At 40.3% G+C, this 20,035-nt stretch overlaps 1 protein-coding gene across 2 annotated transcripts in view; it reads right to left on the minus strand.

Annotated features, from left to right (window-relative positions):
* tmem214 (transmembrane protein 214) overlaps positions 1-19,173 on the minus strand; it is a 45,504-nt gene extending 26,331 nt beyond the window's left edge. Inside the window, exons 1-4 of one of the 2 annotated variants that reach the window (XM_020512664.2) lie at positions 18,924-19,173; positions 6,908-7,113; positions 6,211-6,361; positions 3,991-4,125 (exon numbers count right to left, since the gene is read on the minus strand). In XM_020512664.2, the coding sequence (XP_020368253.2) occupies positions 3,991-4,125; positions 6,211-6,361; positions 6,908-7,113; positions 18,924-19,047 (616 nt within the window). In that variant the 5' untranslated portion in view covers positions 19,048-19,173. Of the gene's footprint in view, positions 1-3,990; positions 4,126-6,210; positions 6,362-6,907; positions 7,114-15,934; positions 16,036-18,923 lie in introns of those variants that run through there. The other variant, XM_048596972.1, reaches the window with a different exon arrangement.
* Between the last annotated feature and the right edge of the window lie 862 nt (positions 19,174-20,035).

The raw sequence follows: 20,035 nt of genomic DNA on the forward strand, positions 1-20,035 counted from the left end.
TAAGAGCCCATAAGGATGTAATGGCAGAGTATTTAGAAACACATATCATGCAGAGTCAGCAGGCTTCATGAAGGGAAGATCATGCCTGACAATTTTACTAGAATTTTTTGAGGTGTTAACAAGCAGAATCCATGAAAGGCAAAGCAGCAGATATAATATTTGGATTTTTAGGAGTTTTTTTTCAGGATGGCAACCTGTAATTACTATGGTGCCACAGGGATCGGGCTGGATAAGCAAAGTGAATGTACTCAAATTGTCAAACAATGACAAAATTAGGTGGGAAGGTGACAATCTGCAAAGGGATTCAGACAGCTTAAAGAGAGAGTGTAAGAAAAATAATTAGAAAACGACGTGGGAAAACGTGAGGTTATGCATTTCAGCAGGAATAATAGAGGAGCTGCAAAAAGGTGAAAGACTGTGGAAAGCTTTAGCAGAGGAACTTGGAAGTCTTCATGCATGAATCACAAAAAGCTAACAACTAAGTTCAGTGAGTAATAGGGAAGACAAATGGAATGTTGGCTTTTATTTCAAAGAATGGAACATGAAAACAGAGGTTTTGCTACAACTCTACAAGGCAGTAGTCAGACTGCAGATGAAATATGGCAAACTTTGTTTTGACTGGCACCTTATGAACCAGCATTCAATAAACCGGCAAAAGTTATACACCTTGAATACCAGAAGTTTACTGTATTAATCACAACCTCCACATGTCCAAGTAGTCAGTAGGGGGTGCAAGTGAGAAGGCTTTCTGCCAATAAGTTTTAGTTAAGGCAAAGTGGCATTATTATGTAAAGTAAAAACCAAAAGAACTGCAGATGCTGTAAATCAGGAACAAAAACAAAGTTGCTGGAAAAGCTCAGCAGGTCTGGCAGCATCTGTGAAGGAGAAAACAGAGTTAACGTTTCAGGTCCAGTGACCCTTCCTCAGAAGGGTTATTATGTAAAGTAAAGTATTATGCTGTAAATAAAGTATAACAGTGACGTATATACCCCCTGCATTATGTGTTTTTACATTTGACCAAGAGTTCCACATAATCAATCAGTACACTACTACTGGTCCCAAAAAAAAAAAATCTGTTGTATCATAAACAGTTTTGTGCCCCTTACCAAAGGAGCTGGAGACAGTTCAGAGAAGGCTCATGGCTGATACTGGGTATTGAAGTAGTATTTTAAGCACAAAAAGGTTAAAGAGGATGAGCCTGTACTCATTAGGATTTAAAGATGAGGCACAACCTTCTTGAAACGTTCATGATTCTTTAGATCTAGCCTGTCAAGCGTCCCAAGAGGTTATCTCCCACTGTGGGAGAATCTAGGCCCAGAGGGTATAATCTCAGAATAACAGTGCACCATTTAAAATGGAGACAAGGAGGAATTTCTTTTGGAGTGTACAGAATCTGTGGAATTCTTTACTGCAGAGGGCTGTCGAAGCTGGTTTGTTAAGTGCATTCAAAGCTGAGATCCAGATTTTAAAAGTCAGTAAGGAAATCAAGGATTTCGATGAAAAAGGCAAAGTGGAGTTGAGGATCAGATCAGCCACGACTTAACTTAAAGACAGGCAGGCAGACTCGGTGGGGTGAATGGCCCACTTCCGTTCCTGTCTCATGATATGCCTTCAATTGCTGGACTCCCCAGAGAATGGTCATGAAGCCACACTATTTACTGGGGTTTAATCAACCATCCCCACATCTGTGATAACGTGGTAAGAAACCACCTTAGATTACTGCAGTCTTTGCACAAGTAACATTTGTGTCTACACGACAAGATTGAATGTTTTCCAGATGGAATGGAACTGACTATTACAGTGAATGTTGCAACTTTCTGAGGAGAAGGAAAATCATTCAATGAAGTAGCTCAAGATGGTTGGGCAGAGGTACTGATGCAGAGTTGCTTAGAATAATATGTTAAAAAACTCTTCTTTGCACCGTTTGACATATTATGTCCAGAACTGTACATATTCTAGGGTTTAAACCATAAATATGGACATCATAACTTCTTGGCTTTGTACTCCATGCCTCCACTCAACTTGTCCTACCATCTTCAAAAGACAAAAATTGGACATGTACACATCAGGTCTTCCTGTTTTCCAATGTCTTTAAAAACAGCCCCATTTAATTTATACTGCTTTATGTTTTGGTAGGAAAAATGTGGTATTACCAATTTGCCATGGGTTTGCCCATTTCAATAACGGCCTCAATAAGACTTACAATTTGTTATGTACGATCCAGTTCTCGTGCAATTTGCAAACTCAGCAATCATGATCCCCTACAATCATTAATGAGAAAAGGTCACTAGTGTCTTCAAGAGCAATGGTCCCAACACCAACACCTGCCCACCTCCCCAAAGGCACCAGAGCACATCCTTCCAGTCTGAAAGCAGCCATTAATGTTTTGTCACATAACTTTTGTATCTACAGTCATTTTAATTCCATAGCTTAACAGAATTTGGTAACCTGTTCAATTAAATCAGCCTAAGGATTTGGCAATGCTGCCATCTTGCAGTGCACTCACTATCTGCTTATTGACACTTGGGACTGGACCAGTGTGGCCCTGGCAGAGGCATAGTTCAATCTTGGTGCAAAAGATGGACAAAATGAATGTAGCTGCCCTTGGCCTCATAACAGCATCGCATCATCATGTCTTGCATCAGGGAGCTCTAGTAAATCTGAAGTCACTGGGGATCACTTACCCCAGAGGTCAAATCATCACAGCAGGAGTTGCTCAGATTGGTATCACAATTCCAACTACCTTCAATTGTTTCTTCAAAATGACTTTTGTTCTAGTATACATAGGTAAGTTAATCCACTCACTTAACCATACAGCATTCAGATCATTTAAGTTATTGGATAACAATAAGAATCCATGGAAGCAAGACCTGGAAACATCTAGGATTGTTAAACAGCAGCAATGAATTTTTGTAAGGCACAAGACAAACTTCAAATCACACTGTCTGATGCTACCTGACATACAAGGTCATTACCATAGTAGAATTCCACATCTGCTGAGTCATGTAGATCAGTGCACTGGGTATAAAACTATTTCAGAGGAGACATTGCTCCTCCCAACTGACTGAAGCCTCTGACCACCTGGATAAGCCAGAGATGTAATAGTGTACTTTCCATCCATATAGCGGAGTAGCTACTACACCTATACTAGGGGAGACTAGGCAGCATATACCCCACACACCCGTCTGATTGACTGGCATCTTAAGTACTTAAGCATGCATTCCCTTCACTTCTGGTTTTTCGTTCCTGTCCGTCTGCAGTACCCAAGGGATGCACAGTAGCAAGTCACCAAAGCTCCTTCAAACACATTAGCTTCAACAATTCCCATATTCTCCTCCAGACCACATAGGATGTGAACTTGGAGACAAAATAACGTTATTTTGCTGGATCGAGATCCTGGGACTGTGAGCCCACAGAAACATTTTCACAACATGTACTATGCCTGCTCCAGATGGCATCTCCAACTTCAAACAAGTAGCAATTAGCAATAAATACCAGCCTTAAATCATCCCATTTATAGAATGTTAAAAAAGGGGATTTTCCAGTTGGTATTTAAGTACTTAGAAATTGATTGTCTGAGACACACCACATTTTAGTTCTCAAATGAGAACAAGGGAACACAAATAAACAATTCCACTTTGACTGATGCTCAAGCCTATAGTCAAGGACCTGTCATGGCTTTATATGCAATAACTTATTTAGGGATAATTTAGTGAAGCATTATGATTGAAATGGAAAATGTTTAATTTTTCAAAATTTTAGCCAAGTGAAAATTGATATACATAAAAAGTTACCCAAATTGATTACCCAAATACATTAAGACCACAGTTCCAAAGAAACTATTCTGTTCTTTGACTGTTTATCAGGCTGGTGTTATGTGAAATTCTTTAAAAATACTTCAGCTAAATTCCAACTGCAAAGTAAATACCAGAGATTTTTATTGACAATGTCTCCAAGATTAACTGTAATACATAAAAAAATCTTCATTACCTGCAGCCTTATCTTGTTCACGCAACATCGTATAGATACAGTGGTCGAAGAAGTGTTCCAAGTGGTCTGATGTTTTGCCCAAAAGCGATTTGATAATATTCCGAAGTTCCTTGTTAGCAAGGCTATATGGATAGTCTAAAAAAAAATTTAGAACTAATTCTTACAAACATTCAAAGTTGTTCTTGTAGAACAAAAAGTGACATGTTCAGCAATTGCATTGAAGCAAGACTACAGACATCATGCAACACCACCAGGAATACAAAATATAGTTGTTTTAGGCTCACAATGATGTTCAGACATTTGAGCCTTTGATTGTTCTGTTGGCCATAAATTCAGGGCAGGATCAATATCCTTCTGCATACTCATATGAAAAACACAAAGAAAATACTGAAGTTCCAAGATTGTACATGACTATATTCAACATTAGCCTACAATCTTTTTAAAAGTCAGCAAACTAAGAGGTTTATGAGGATAGTGGAGAAAGCTACCAGGAAGTATCCTTTTACTTGTATAGTTAAAACCAGACAACATAAATTTTAATTCTTCTTGGCATAAGTGTCAGAGTCATGTTGCGCTACATTTACTTTTCTAGAACTAAATCTATCAACAGGAGAGTAGCAGATAATTATCATTCTTTAAAAAAAAGTCTGAAAAAATTCAATCATGGGGGCAAGTAGAGATAAGACCCATTTTATGGTACGAGGGGAAAGAAACGATAAGCAGCTGCTCCTTAAATCACAGTTCTTTCCCACTTTGTTTTATTGATAGACCCAGTGAGGGAGCTGCTGTTGGGGAACCAGCAATCAGCAACTTCACAACTTAGACCTGTGCATCCCTGTTCATCCACAATTCTTAATCTTACTACTTTTTAAAAAAAAAAAGACATGTCTTGGCTTTCGAACAAAAAAAGTCAACCTCTTGTTTTCCACAATAAAAACTCCACTTGCTGTAGTTGACTCAAATTACATGAAGCTCAAGAAAAAAAAGGGACAAATTCAAAATTAACGAGTTTCAAAAATAAAGCAGTGCTCATACTGTGATGGAACGTTCAAGTCAGAGTTTCAAATAACAGTTCATGAAAAGGGTGAATTGCAGAAGGTGGAGCTGAATGTGGAAAGTGAGAGAGTGCCTTTTTTTAAACCTGTGTCTTGAAGATGGATCACTGGACCTGAAACGTTAATGGATTTTCTCTCCACAGATGCTGACAGACTGGAGTATACCAGCAATTTATTTTTTTCACTCTGCACGTCTTGGGAGTCAGTCAACCTAACATTAGAATCCCTACAGTGTGGAAACAGGCCCTTCGGCCCAACAAGTCCACACCTACCCTGGGAGCATCCCACCTAGACCCATACCTCTATAACCCACCTAATCTACACATCCCTGAACACTACGGGCAATTTAGCATGGCCAATACAGCTAACCTGCACATCTTTGGACTGTGGGAGGAAACCGTATTACCCAGAGGAAACCCACACAGACACGGGGAGAATGTGCAAACTCCACACAGACAGTTGCCAGTGGGTGGAATCGGACCCGGGTCCCTGGCGCTGTGAGGCAGCAGTGCTAACCACTGAGCCGCCGTGCCGCCCCAAGTTAATAAATAACTTTCGACTAACCTGTTAGTTATCAGGTCGTGTAGAAATCCTTCATGCAAAAATCAGCATTGTCAAAAAAAAAGAAAAAAATCATATTGTGATGACGCAGAGGTGCCAGTGTTGGACTGGGGTGGACAAGGTCAGAAAAAAAAAAAAATCACAAAACCAGCTTATAGGCCAACAGGTTTACTTGAAAAAACCAAGTGTTGTGTGATTTCTCACATTGTGATGGTTACTAGTATCATGGAATAGACTTTTACTTTGCTCTCATGCCCATTCTTACCTCATAAGCTACAACTGATAAATCATATTTAGAAACCAGAAAGGAGCCTTGCAATTCAGAATGAATACACAGACTTATTTGCAATCCCTTAGGCAAAGGCAAGCCGACAAATATCAGTCCAAGCAGGAACTTGCCAGTGATTTATTAATATTAATAATTTTATCTTTTAAGTCAAAAACTTGACAGAAAATTTTTAACAACCCCTCAGTTACAAATGTGACATGAAGACCACAGTGCACAGATTATGCAACTTTAGTATTATGTAAATTCTCAAAATGAAGGAATTAACTAATATTAAATACTAAAAGCAAACAACAGTAATGTCAAAATCCAACTGACCAAATGAATATTGACTGAGGGTAGGGTCTGACTCTGGCGCTTGTAGTTTATAATTCAAGTATCCAGCCAAATCCTTCACCCAGACAGATGGATTTCCAGGAAACAAATTCTGGCTTTTATCCAGCTGCTCCTGAAGTTCTTTTAAATCAAGCTGTGGAGAAAATTTTGAAACTACTTGGTAACAACTGCAGTTTACATGAATCAAATAACATTGCATAATTATCACATGCAAGACTTTTTCACTAGAGGCAGGTAAGAGAGGATAAACTAAGTCTCAGCAGGATTTTAACTCTTCAAATTCAAATTAAATGCTGGAAGAAATTAAGCTCTTTAATTTCCAAGATTTCAAACTCACTTTTCATCTTACCAGATAAGATTCACAACAAAATAATAGATCATTAGCACAACATAAGGATAACAACATGATTAAGAGATTAGGGTGCAATGAGACTGAATGCCCAAAAGCTAACACCCAACATTGGCTAATAGTTATTGCTTCGAATGTGGGAATGGCAAAAGTCCATTAATTTCATTGAACAAAAGTTGCATTTAAGTTGGAAATAGTAAATTTCCAAGAAAACAATATTCCCCTAAACTTCAATCGCCAAAAGTTAATAGACTAACTTTTCATGCAGCAAGTGAAAACCTATAAAATTGAAGAAAGGTCAGAGAAAAATGAAAAATATTTTGCACATACAGCTTTAACAGCAGTGTCCAAAGAAGGAAACCGCTTGTGCTTCAATCCTGAATCGCCAGAGGATTTCTTGACCATTTTTCCTCCAGAGAAAGATCTTGGCTGTTGGTTCTCAGGAGCTGATGTTGGAGGAACTTGTTCTTTGTTTTGCTTCTTCCCTATTTTTTCAAATCCAAGCTCAAAGAGAGTTTCAGATGGTTTCAAAGGAGCTAGGAGGGAGAAAGATACCCATCAGATGCAATGACGACAACTAGATTTCCCTCATCATCAAATAACTAAAATCCAATTTTCAAAAAAGTGATTATTGCTGATAGAGTTTTGTTTTAGCCAATAAAATTAGATGTAGGCACAGCGCTAAATATCTTCATTTTGGTTGAAAATGTAACTAGTTAATAATAAAACTGTATATCAGATTATGCTCCCATGAATCGTGTAGGCTTTACTTGCCCTGGGAAAACGACTAGAAGCACAATTCATTTGAAAACTCTAACACCGAAACCTCTACATGGCAAATTCACGCATGACAAGTGCTGATTGATGGGGGCTGTACAATGAAGTTCAATGTCCTGGAATTAGAGAGAGAAAAGCAAAAAGATTTCTCTCTGCCCTCAAAAAGTTTATTAGGATGCTCTTGTTTAGGTGGGAAAGAAAATGACAGCTCAGAAAAATTGCGCTCTTATCTCTAATGAGTTAAGAGTTTTACTTTGGTGAGAGAAGGTGCAAGATGACAAGTCAATAGACAAGACAAAAGGAAACTTGTCAATCACAGTGATTTTCAATAAAACAGCAGAACTGCAGGAGAACTAAACATTCTTTTTCCTTCGCTCTCTAAAGAATCGCTTACCAAATAGTAATCTATATTTGCTGGATGTCCCCAAGTATGCAATTGCTGGGTTTCTACAGGTTTACAATATATTTTAGAGAAAGTGGTCACTGCGTACTGCAGCTCCGAGCTTTAGGTCTGCTGAATACAGCAGCCCAATCCTCAGCAAAACTAGAGGCCCATAAAGTATACTCCTGAAAATATGGAGGAAAATAAGAGTTAAACTGAGGGTGGAGGTGATGTCACAATTTTGATCAAGGAGTCAAGTACTGCAACGAGGACTAAAAGGTTCTTCAAATAAGGCCATATGGGTAGAATTTAATTAAAAAAAAAGGGGGGGGGGCAAGGCAATCATTTTGCTGCATTTGTACTATGGATGCTCAGAGTCACAGGGAGATAGAAAGTCCTATGTAGGCAAGTCGACTGCAAAATAATGGGGTAACAGTAGTAGGGGATTTCAACTTCCCCAATATTAACTGGGATAAACAGAATGTGAAACAATTTACAGGGGCAGAGTGCTTAAACTCTCATGGGCATCTTTTAAGGCAACACAAAGGAAGTCCTACAAAAGAGAGAAGCCAGCGCTGGACATAATTTCAGCAACAAAGCCAGGCAAGAGGGAGCTGGGGAGTTACCCGACAGAAGTTTATAAAATCACGAGAGGCATGAATAAGAAATAGTCAAGGTCTTTTCCCCAGGGTAGGGCAGTCCAAAACGAAAAGGCAAAAGTTTAGGGTGAGAGGGGAAAGATTTAACAGGGCTCCAACTGCCAGATGTGATGGAAGACGCAGGCACAATCACAATATTTAAAAAGGCATCTGTATGGGTATGTGAATGGGAAGGAATTAGAGGGATACGGACCAAATACTGGCAAATGGGTCCAGATTAATTTAGGATATCTCTAGATGCTGTACAGCTCTATCATTGTGTGTCAGTGGGGGAGAATTTCGACAACAATAACCATAGTGAACTGTGGGTAGCTTTGCAGGAAATTCCTCAGAACAGTGTGTCATTCCAAAAGGGTAGCAAGTGCACAGCCAACAAGCTCCCATATAAAGATGAAGGGCGAGATCAACAGGTCCAGAGAACCCTGGATGTGAAGAGCTACACAGGATTGCACAATGGGGGGAGAAAAAGGAAGCATATGGCAATAACAGAGCTCAAAACAGCAGAGGTTCGAGAGGAATACAGAAAGGGCAGAGTTTTTTTTCCCCAAGAAAAACAAAAAGAATGAAGAGGGTACACACAAAAAAAAAATCACATTGAGGAGTAATATAGAAGAAAGTCCAAAAGGAGTGGGTAAACAGGGGAGTGCTCACATCTGAAGTTGTTAAATTCAAACTTTTACAGCATTCAAGACTCAAAAAAAGGCACCAGCCAGAAGGGGCAGCAATGTTGTTCTTCTAACTTACATGGAACCTCAGGAGTACTGTGGCAGGCCAGAAACACATGTTAGCATGGGAACATGGCAGTGCATTGGAGTGACAGGCAACTTGAAGCTCAGGGCCATTTATACAAGCAAGATGCTCAAAAGCGTCACTCATCTGTGATCTCCACATCGTGAGCAGCAATGACAGCAGATTAAAATTGAATGAAGTGCAGGCAAATTGTTGCTTCAGCTAGAAGATGAGTCTGGGGCCTTGGGTAGTGAGGGAGTAAACAGGCAAGTGTTACACTCTGGCTACATGGGAATGTGGGTGTAAGGTAGTGTTCAAAGGAGTGAACTGGACCAACGTGTCCCGGAGGAATGAAGATCTTCAGAATACTGACAAGGGAGGAACTAGGAATGGTGTCTGGTGGATATCTGCAACATTCATACCTGCTGCTGATTCAAAATTACTAGTAATAATCAACTGTGGCCTTAAGTTAACACCTTATGGTCACCAGATAGTAAGGACTAAGGACCAAGGACCAAGTGCACATTCTTTTGTTTCCTTCTCATCTCTGACACTAATTTGGTATTTGTATGCATGTATTTAATATCACATTCTTTATTTTCCTCAGGATTAGGAAATTTTAAAACTGTTCTTTTCACTGAAGGAAACCCTAATTGGGTCCTTATTTCATTTCTGGTGAGCTTTGGTAAACTACATTTCAATTGAAGTGAGGTTTAGTTGCAGGCTATATAAAAAAAAAACAGAGTTGTATCCACATTGCAGCTAACCTGGGAGGTTGAAGAGGTGAACCAGTTCATTGTTCCTCACTCAATCAAATCAAAATAATGTACAGTAGAGCCTCACATTGTGAATTACTGGGTCTGCTTCAGGTTACAGGAGGCAACTGCTCTGGTAGTGTTTAGGATTCAGGTCAAAGCTAGTATTCCAAACCTTTCCTCAAAATTTGCTTCAAGAAGGGAACAGAAAAAGGAAAATTGGGTTTGGAATCTTATCTCTGGGGACATGTTCTCTTTCAAATGCTTCCACTTGTCATTGAGAATACATTTCCAATGTGCGAAATTATAGTAACAGGATATTATCTACATTCACTGCTCCTCACAAGGCTGGAAATGGGTGTTCTTTTGAAACAGACATCAGTGCATCAAACAACATTTGAAACAAAACATGACATCAAACAGCACCAGAAGTAGTAGAGTCTTCAGGAAACAGGAAACCTCTTACTGGTTGCAGTCACACTCAAAATTCAACACATCATTGTGTTCTCTGGCCAATAGGTCTGTCTCACGCTTGCTGCTGTGCTCCAGTGCAGTTTAGCTCAAACTGGAAGAACACCTCATTTTGCACTTGGAAACTCTGCAGTCTTCTGGACTCAATATCAAGTTCAACTATTTTAGGGCTGAGGCACCTTCTCCCATGTCCTTACCCTAATGCCCACACACAAGGTGGTTAACACATGGTCTGCTATTACATAGCAGTGATTGTCAACTACTAATTGCTTAACAGCTATTCATTCTCCCAGGCTGATAGTTATCCACTCCTTTGTCTCTCCATCTGTTCTTCTCTCCACCAACCATTTATTCCATAAATTTACCCCCTCCCAACCTCTCTATCTTCTGTATAAAACCACTACCACTAACCTAGGGGTTAGAAAGCGTCACTGAACCACATATGTTAACTGATTTCTCTCCACAGATGGTGCTGGACCTGCTTAGCCTTTCCAGCAATTTGTTTTGGACGCTCAAAATTAAGATGATTGTGGATGTTAGAGGTCAGTCACCTCAGCTTCAGTTACTTCAACTATTTCCCTATATGAAAAAGATCAGAAGAAGTTGCGATGCTTAATGGTCAGTGGTCAGAAACTATCTATAACTATCTATGCCTATGTGCAACAAGACCCAAGTGAACATTCAGGCTTAGACAGGTTAATGACAAGTAACGTTTGCACTAAACACGGCAATGAACATCTAAGTCAGAAACAGTTCAACATTTAAACACCACTTGCATGATCAACATCAACTTAAGTATTAACTCCACCATCCGTAACTATGCAGTGGCAGTTGCATGCAACATGTACAATAGGGAATGTAGCAATCTTCCAAGCTTTCTTCAACACGACCTTCCAAACAACTTCTTTCACCTAGGAGGATATGGGTGGCAAGTACCCAGTTACACTACCAACAGCAAGTTCTCAACACATACACACCATCTTGAATTTGGAACTCCAATTACCATTCATTTAAAAACAACCAGACAAGAAGGGTGTTCCAAATTTTTGATAGTGAGCTGCTGCTGCAGTTCTTGTCAATCTCCTTTCCAAGAGTAATCAGTTGGCCAATACATACTGGCCTTGTAATCTTTACATCCCAAAACATTTGTAGAAGTCCCCATCAATATACTGCAGCTGCAGTAGATACTACATCTTTTCAACAAGGTTTATAGACAGAATGGCATCAAAATTGGATGAGTGGTGGGGGGAGAAAAGCAATGGTGAATGGATATTCTTTGGACTGGAGGAAAGTTTGTCATAGAACTTGCCAGGGGTCAGTATTGGGACACTTGCTTTCCCTGATATGCAGGGATTCTGGATCTTGGTGTGCAGGGAACAACTTCAAAGTTTGCAGTTGTCACTAAACTTGGAAGAATCGCAAAATGGAACTCCAAAAAGGACACTGACAATTTAGAGGAGTGGGCAGATTGGTGGCAGATGAGATCCAAAGCAGACTAGTGAGGGGTGATGCACTTTGGTTTTGGAAAGACAACAAAATAGCAGTACGATTCTGAACAGGGTACAAGAGCAGAAAGGACTGGGTGTATGTGCACAAATCATTGAAAGTGGTAGGACAGGTGGAGAGCACAGTTAGAAGCACCTGTCAGAAAAGTTATGAATGTCTGGCAAAGTTGGCAGATAATACAAAGACATGTGGAGGGACAGGTAGTCTTGAGGAGGCAGGGAAGCTGCAGTAGGATTTAAACAGGTTAGGAGGAGAGTGGGCAAAAAAATGGCAGATGGAATACAATGTGGGAGAGAGTCATGCACTTTGGTACTAAGAATAAAGACATAAACTATTTTCTAAATGGGGAGAAAATTCAGAAATCTGAAGTGCAAAAGGGCTTGGGACTCCTCGTCCAAGATTCTCTGAAGGTAAACTTGCAGGTGGAGTTGGTGGTTAGGAAGGCAAATATCATGTTGGCATTTATTTTGAGAGGACTAGAATATAAAAGCACCGATGAACTCCTGAGGCTTTAAAAGGCTCTGGTCAGGCCACATTTAAAGTATTGTGTGGAATTTTGGGTCCCATACCTCAGGAAGGATGTACTGGCCCTGTAGCAGGTTCAGAGGTGGTTCACAAGAATGATACCAGGAATGAAAGGTTTAACAGGAGTAATATTTGAGATCTCTGGGTCTATACTCAATGGAATTTAGTAGGATGAGGGGGTACCTAATTGAAACTTAGAATACTGAATGGTCTGGACAAAGTGGATGTTGGGAAGACATTCCATTAACAGGAGAGACTAGGACCTTAGCGCACAGCATTAAAAGTAAGGGAAGACCCTTTAGAATAGGGATGGAGGAGAAACGTCTTCAGCTGGAGAGTGGTGAGTCTATAGAATTCATTGCCACAGAAGGCTGGGGAGGCCAGATCATTGAGGATATTTAAGACAGAGATAAATAGGTTCTTGATTGTTAAGAGGATCAAAGGTTACGGGGAGAACAGTTGATTGAAAGGCAGAGCAGACTCGATTGGTTGAGTGGCCTACTTTCTGCTCCTATGTCTTATGCCCAGCATTTCCAACAGCAATGCACACCAGATACAGCAAAGAGGCAAACAATCTTGGATTTCATAATGAGTAATGAATCAGAATTAATTCAACCTAATTATCCTTGAACATTTGTCAAAATAGTGATCACAATATGATGAGTTAAATGCACCATTTGCAAATGAAAAGCATGAATCAGCCACCAAATTTCGGCAAGGCAGACTTCAATAAGATGAGGAAGAGACTGTCCACAAAATCTCCTAATGGGCCAAACAACAAGAACCATGGAGGAGGTTTACAGGAAAATTTGACAATGCAAAACCAGTTTATGCCCGAGAGAGAAAAGCTCCACTTCACAGAACAGCAGCCATGGACAATTAAAGATAGATAAGAGACAACATAAAACTCAAGAAAAGGGCTTAAAAACAAAAAAAAAACTCCTGTCAAATAAGAAACGTACAAATACCACAAAGGGGCACAAAATAGTTAATGAAAAGAGGTACTTTAAAAAAAAACAGAATTATAAGAAGAAACTTGCCTGGACATCAGAATCAATAGGAAGTTTTATATAGCTACATAAAGGGAAGGCAAAGGGTCAGGAGCAATGTTGGCCCACTAAAAAGACCAAAGTGGGGATATTGTCAATGACTCTGGGAAAACAATAGACACGTTGAATAACTGTTTATCTCTATTTACAGGAGAAAGAAGGATAGCTTGCCAGACGTCCCAAAGGAATTAAAAATGGATTCAAACAGGGCCTGGATAAAATTAATGCAACTAAAGTATCAGTAATAAAGACATTACTTGAATTAAAAAAAAGTGACAAACCCCTGGGACCTGTGGGTTTTTACTTGAGGGTGTTAAAGGCAGTGTGGGAGCACATTGTAGACACCCAAATAATAATTGTTCAGAGTTCTCTAGATACTCCAGTTAAGGAAAACAAAAGAAGAAAAAAAATTCAGGGAATTACAGACCAGTTAGCCTAGCATCTGTGGTGGATAAATCATTGGAGGCTAATTAAGGACAGGATAACTGAACACATTGAATTTTTTCAGTTAATCAGGGAGAAAGTCAGGATGGAGTCATGACAGTAAGTCATGCCAGACAAATTTCACTGAATTTTTTTGAAGAGGTGACTAAAGTGGTGGACAGGCGAATGACTGTGGATGTTGTTTATATGAACTTCCAAGAAGATTTTTGATAAATGTTCCATTCAATAGATTGTTAAAGTAGAAGCTCACAGAATGGAAGGAAGTTATGGACATGGCTGGGTAATCGGTTGAGTGACAGTCAACAGAACATAGAGATAGTGGGTAGGTACTCAAATTGGATGGATGTGACCGATGGTGTTCCCCAAGGATCTGATCCACACTAGGGTCTCAATTATTTGTTTATTAACAACTTGGATAATGGCTTACAAAGTCATATGTCCAAATTTGCTGACAAAGTTAAGCAGCATTGCAGACAGTGTAAATGATAGCATAAAATTAAAGGCATATTGATAAGCTAGGTGGATGAGCAAAACTGTGGCAGATGGATTTCAATGCAAGTAAGTGCAAGCAAGTGATGGATTATCCATTTTGAACAAAAAAAAAAGGGATAGATCAGACTACTTTCCAGATGAAAGTAAATACAGTGGACTTCCAAGACAACCAGGGGGTTCAGGTGCACAGATCTTTAAAATGTCACAAACAGATGCAGAAAATAAATCAAGTAAACTAACGGAGTGCAGGCCTTTATATCTAGAGGGCAAGTACAAGGAAGCAGTTACACAAAACCTTGGTTAGACCCCACTTGGAAGTACTGAGAGCAGATCTGGGCACCACACATTAGAGGTATATTGGCCCTGAAGGAAGAACAATGTAGCTTTACAAGAGTAATACTTGGACTTCGAGGATTAAGTCAGAGGTGAGATTTTACAAATTAGGTCTTTATTCTCTCGAATTTAAGAAGATCAAGGGGTGATCTGATCAAAAATCAGGATATTAACAGTTTCTTTATCTACCCTGTCTTTTCTTATTTCCACTGGTTGGGGATTCTAGAACTCAGGGGTGCAGTCTGAAAATTAGGACCAGACCATTCAGGAGACACATTAAGAATCACTTGGACACACAAGGTGGTAGCTGTTTGGAACGTTCTTCCACAAATGGCAGTGGGTGTTGAATCAGTTGTTAACTTTAAAATCTGAGACAGGTACATTTTTGTTAAGCCCCATATTCCTTATTTTTTTGGCTTTAGAAAATTTTCCAAAGGATCCCAACCTGAAACGTCAACTTTCATGCTCCTCTCTATGCTGCTGGCCTGTTGTGTTCCTTCAACTCCACACTGTTACCTCAGTTTCAATACCTGTCACTTTGTGCTCCAGTAAAACCAAGATTAATTTCATGTAAATGGAAATCAAACAAAAAAACCAAACACAACTTACCATATAGAATTCAGCACTGTATCACTAAATTACAGACCAGAAAAGGTTCAAGTCTGCTTCCTCTACCTGTGCTGAATGAATTTATTTCAAATTGAGTAAATATAATTTATTGCAGCACTCTTCACTCAGAGGCTTCCCACTTTGGCTCAGCTAACCAGCAATCACTGGTAGAAATAGACAAAGACAACATCAAGTCAAATCCAGTTACAAAAGATGCCTGCAGCCAAGTAACTGAACAACATTCAGAATAAAAACCCATATGATCAGCAGTCAGCTGGACAAAATACCACAGATGCCCACTGAATCATAAGCCAGCAAGTCATTTTCACATGACAAAACTGGCAAGAAAAATACTGGAAAACCAGAGTCAAAACATTTTCTTCACCCATTCTTCAACTGAACAGCCAGTGTAACAAAACAAAACTATATTACATCATTTTTAATAAACAGTGCTAGAAATATTTCACGTTATTAACAAGTACACTATAATTAAATTCTATGCAAGCGTATCCCATTAAAATAAAATCACAACTTCAATTTTTATATTTAAAAGTGGAGGCAATTGAGATATTAAGTGGCTGGGGAGAAACAAAGGGTGGGCGACTATACAACTCATGCCACCTGACCTTCAGTTCCAACATCCATTCCCGAGTCAGGGTCTCCTGAAAGTCTGCTTGGACAGAATTAAAAATTGTTCACTTCTGCTAGTCTCTACTCCTCCAATAACAGACCACTGCTTCTTAACCAAATGGCGGAAGCCAATCGCTGATTGCAGGAGCAGCTCTTATCAAAGCCTCCCAGTTATACTTATACTTTAAAATAAGAGACCTGTTGGGCCATGCAAGACCTGGAAGCAGACCATACTGAGGCTTGTAGGCCATCTGTTGGACAAGTCTGGAATAGAATACACATATGCAGGACGAAAGGTAGCTAAGGCACCAGTTTGACTTAGAAATTAAAGCAGTAACAGAGAGGGTTAACAAGGGTATGTTGATGGTAACTTCCAAGAGTGTTTTATGCTGTGCTACATAACAGACATGCAAGAAAAGTTTAGCTCACAGAATAAAAGAGACAGCAGTAAGATTCTAAATTAGTTGGCTGACACGAAACAGAAAGAGGGTTTCAGGATGGGGGAAGTTGTGCAATAGGTGGTGTTTTGGTACGCTTGCCTTTATTGGAAAGTGCATGGAGTATAGTAGTTGAGAGGTCACGTTGTGACTGTACAGGAGGATATCATTTAGGATGTTTTTGGAATAATGCATTCAATTCTGGTCTCCCTGCCATAGGAAGGATGTTATGAAACTTGAAAGGGTTCAGAAAAGATTTCCAAGGATGTTGCCAGGGTTGGAAGGTTTGAGCTTTAGGGAGAGGCTGAATAGGTTAGGGCTACTTTCCCTGGAGCGGAGGCTGAGGGGTGACCTTATAGGGGTTTATAAAATCATGAGGGGCATAAATAGGGTGAATAGTTAAAGTCTTTTCCTCAGGGTAGGGGAGTCCAAAACTAGAGGGCATAGCTTTAAGGGGAGAGGGGAAAGATTTTAAATGGGAAATGAGGAGCAACTTTTCACACACAGACAGTAGCACATGCATGGAATGAGCTGCCAGAGTGAGGCATGGAGGTTGGTACAATTACAACAATTAAAAGGCATCTGAATGGATATATTAATAGGAAAGGATTAGAGGGATATGGGCTAAATGCTGGCAAATGGGACTTGATTAGTTTAGGATATCTGGTCAGCATGGGTGAGTTGGACCAAAGGGTTTGTTTCGTGCTGTATATCTCTAATTTTAAACGCCTAGGGGTCAAATGTTGGCATGTTTCAGTTTCCTGAATTACATAACAACATTTTAGATCATAGGGCACAACTTCAAAGCATGCAAATGACAGGAAACTGTGAGGATAGTGCAAGACATATGGCATTCAAAGTTCAATGCAAGAAAACATGCAAAGATTCATTTTTGGTAAGAAAATGGAGATATTATAAAACTAAAAGGGTACAAACATAAAAGGGGGTGCAGGAGCAGCCTGTATGCTACGAAGGGACCTCTCATATTAGAGGAAGGGTCACCGGACCTGAAACGTTAACTGTTTTTTCCTCCAGAGATGCCGCCAAACCTGCTGAGCTTTTCCAGCAACTTTGTTTTTGTCTGTCATATTAGAGTCGATTTGTCTCTGCACCTTTGTAACTGTAACACTATTCTGTTCTATTACTCTGATGAATTTATACAAGGTATGATATGTCTGGTTTGCATGCAAAACAATACTTTTCATTGTATCTCAGTACATGTGACCATAATAAATCAAATTGAAAGCAGAGGGACCAAGGTGTATACATGCATACAATCATTGAAGATGGCAGGATACGTTGAGAGAACAGCTAATAACATCACAGACATAGAGTACAAGACGAAGGACGTTATGTTGAACGTGTATAAAATACACACATTTGACCTCAGCTGGAGCACTGCCTATTGTTCTGGGTTGCATGTTTAGAAAAACACGTAGGCATTGGTGTTTGCAGAAAAGATTCTGGAAAACAAATCCAGTGACGAGAGGTTTTAAGTTGGATAGATTGGAGAAGCTAGTATAGTTTTCTTTAAAAGACAGGGCTGAGGGGAAATTTGGAAGAAACAAAGTCATGAGGAGTCTAGATAGAGACAAACCGTTCCTACTTGCAAAAGGATCAAGAACAGTGGCACAAGTTTCAAAATTGGCAAATCAGTGAGAAGAAAAATTTCACAGCGAGTAGTTTAAGTTCGGCAATGCACAGCCCAAGACTGTGGAGAAGGCAGGTTCAGTCAAGGCATTCAAATTCAACCATTCTTTGAAGTGAATGGCAATTCTCGGAGGTCTTCCTACCCTTGACTTCAGTTTAGAAAGTGCTTAAGAGTCAACACAGCACTAGTTTAATTCCCCTCAATTTTAGTCAACTGCGTTTCTTTGGCTAATACTCAAGAGCAGGTCCACTGCGAAGAAAAAGTACTAAAAACTGAATTCCACATCGACATTACTTGTTTGTTCAAAACATCTTGATGGTCAAGTTCACTCAACTCGCTGAGAATAAAATCTGCTTACTCTAAAATGTTGAGTCCAACAGAACTCTTGTACTTGTTCAATGGGGGATGGCGGGGGGAGGGGGGAAGAAAGTGGGGAGGGTTAGACTTTGAAGGAACATCACAGCATTGATAACTTCAGAATATCACCGGAGTTTACATATGCTAATGGTAAAAGGTCTCACTGGTGTATAGTGACCAAGTACGAAAGATAGTTAACAGACAAATAAATTCTAGCTGAAACACAATTATAGCCCCTCAAAAGCATTATACTTCAGAGTAATTGAAGGTTGCATTGCAGTGCTTACTGCAACCCTAGAATTTAAAATCAGTATGTTAAACTATTCAAACAGACTGAAGAGCACTTCCTGAATTAAAAGAAAAACCTAAGATGTTGAAAGTCGGATACTGCAAGGAGCATGTTCGTTAACTACTACGGTACGTGGCAAAGCTGAGGACGACATCCTTTCCCACCCACAGTGCAGTTCAGGTTGAACGGGCACACGGGCCTCTTCCCGAAGGCCCCACACTTGGAAGCTCAGAGAGATTTGCTCAACTCACGGACTGGGTCTATCCGAGGCATGTTCTCAGACAGGGCCTTCCGCGCCGACTTCTTCTCATTTCTAGTCAAAGTGGCTTTCTTATTTTTCTTGTTGACTATTTCCCATTTGCCAGCCGACGCCATCCCAGGTGATGGTGATGGTAATGATGATGATGATAATAATAATAAGGATGGAGCTGGTATCCCGGGAGGAAGGAATACCCAGTTCGAGGCCGCCAGTTAAAGAGTCTCTCAAACGGCAGCTTTTCAAACAGCACCCACCGTCCAATCAGAGACGGCCGCTAGACACGCACGCGACGTGCCACGTGGCTGAATCCCTTGTGACGTCACGCCGGTGGGTGGGGCATGACTGTTCTCCAGTCAGTCAACGTCGACATTGACTGTCACTCTGACTGTACATGTCAAACATAATGTAGGCTTTTCTCATAGTCACTCGCGGGACGTGGGCCAGTGTTTATTGTCAGCCCCTAGTTGTCACTGGAGAAGGTGGTGGTATGCAATGCCCTTAGGGAGGGAATTGCAGGATTTTGACCCAGGGACAGCCACGGTGGTGATTGGCTCAAAGGGGAACTTAGGTGGCAGTGTACCTATCTAACTGTCACTCTGGTCCTTATGGATGGAAGTCACCTCGGCCGGTGTGGGAATTGAACCCATGCTGTTGGCGTCATTCTGCATCACAAACTGGCCATCCAACCAGTTGGGGTTAGTATGAAAGAACTCTCCTCTTCAACTTCTCCCTTTGCCTGAGGTATGGTGACCGTCATATTAAACCACAACTAGTCGCTCGCTCTCTCTCATGAGGTAACAGCCCGACAATCGTTCGGACTATGGTGACTTTACCTTTTAGCTGGACGTGGTCGTGGTTTGGAAGATGCTGTCTAAAGAGGCAAATGGTGTGTTGGTCTTCATTGTGAGAGGTTTTGAGTACAGGAGCAGGGATGGTTGTTGCAGTTATACAGGGCCTTGGTGAGACCACACCTGGAATATTGTGTGCAGTTTTGGTCTCGTTTTCTGAGGAAGGATGCTGTTGCTCTTGAGGGAGTGCAGCGAAGGTTTACCAGGCTGATTCAGGGGATCGCAGGTCTGATGTATGAGGAGAGATTGACTAGGT

Source organism: Rhincodon typus, chromosome 5 (assembly GCF_021869965.1).
Source record: "Rhincodon typus isolate 14 chromosome 5, sRhiTyp1.1, whole genome shotgun sequence".
Lineage (NCBI taxonomy): Eukaryota > Metazoa > Chordata > Chondrichthyes > Orectolobiformes > Rhincodontidae > Rhincodon > Rhincodon typus.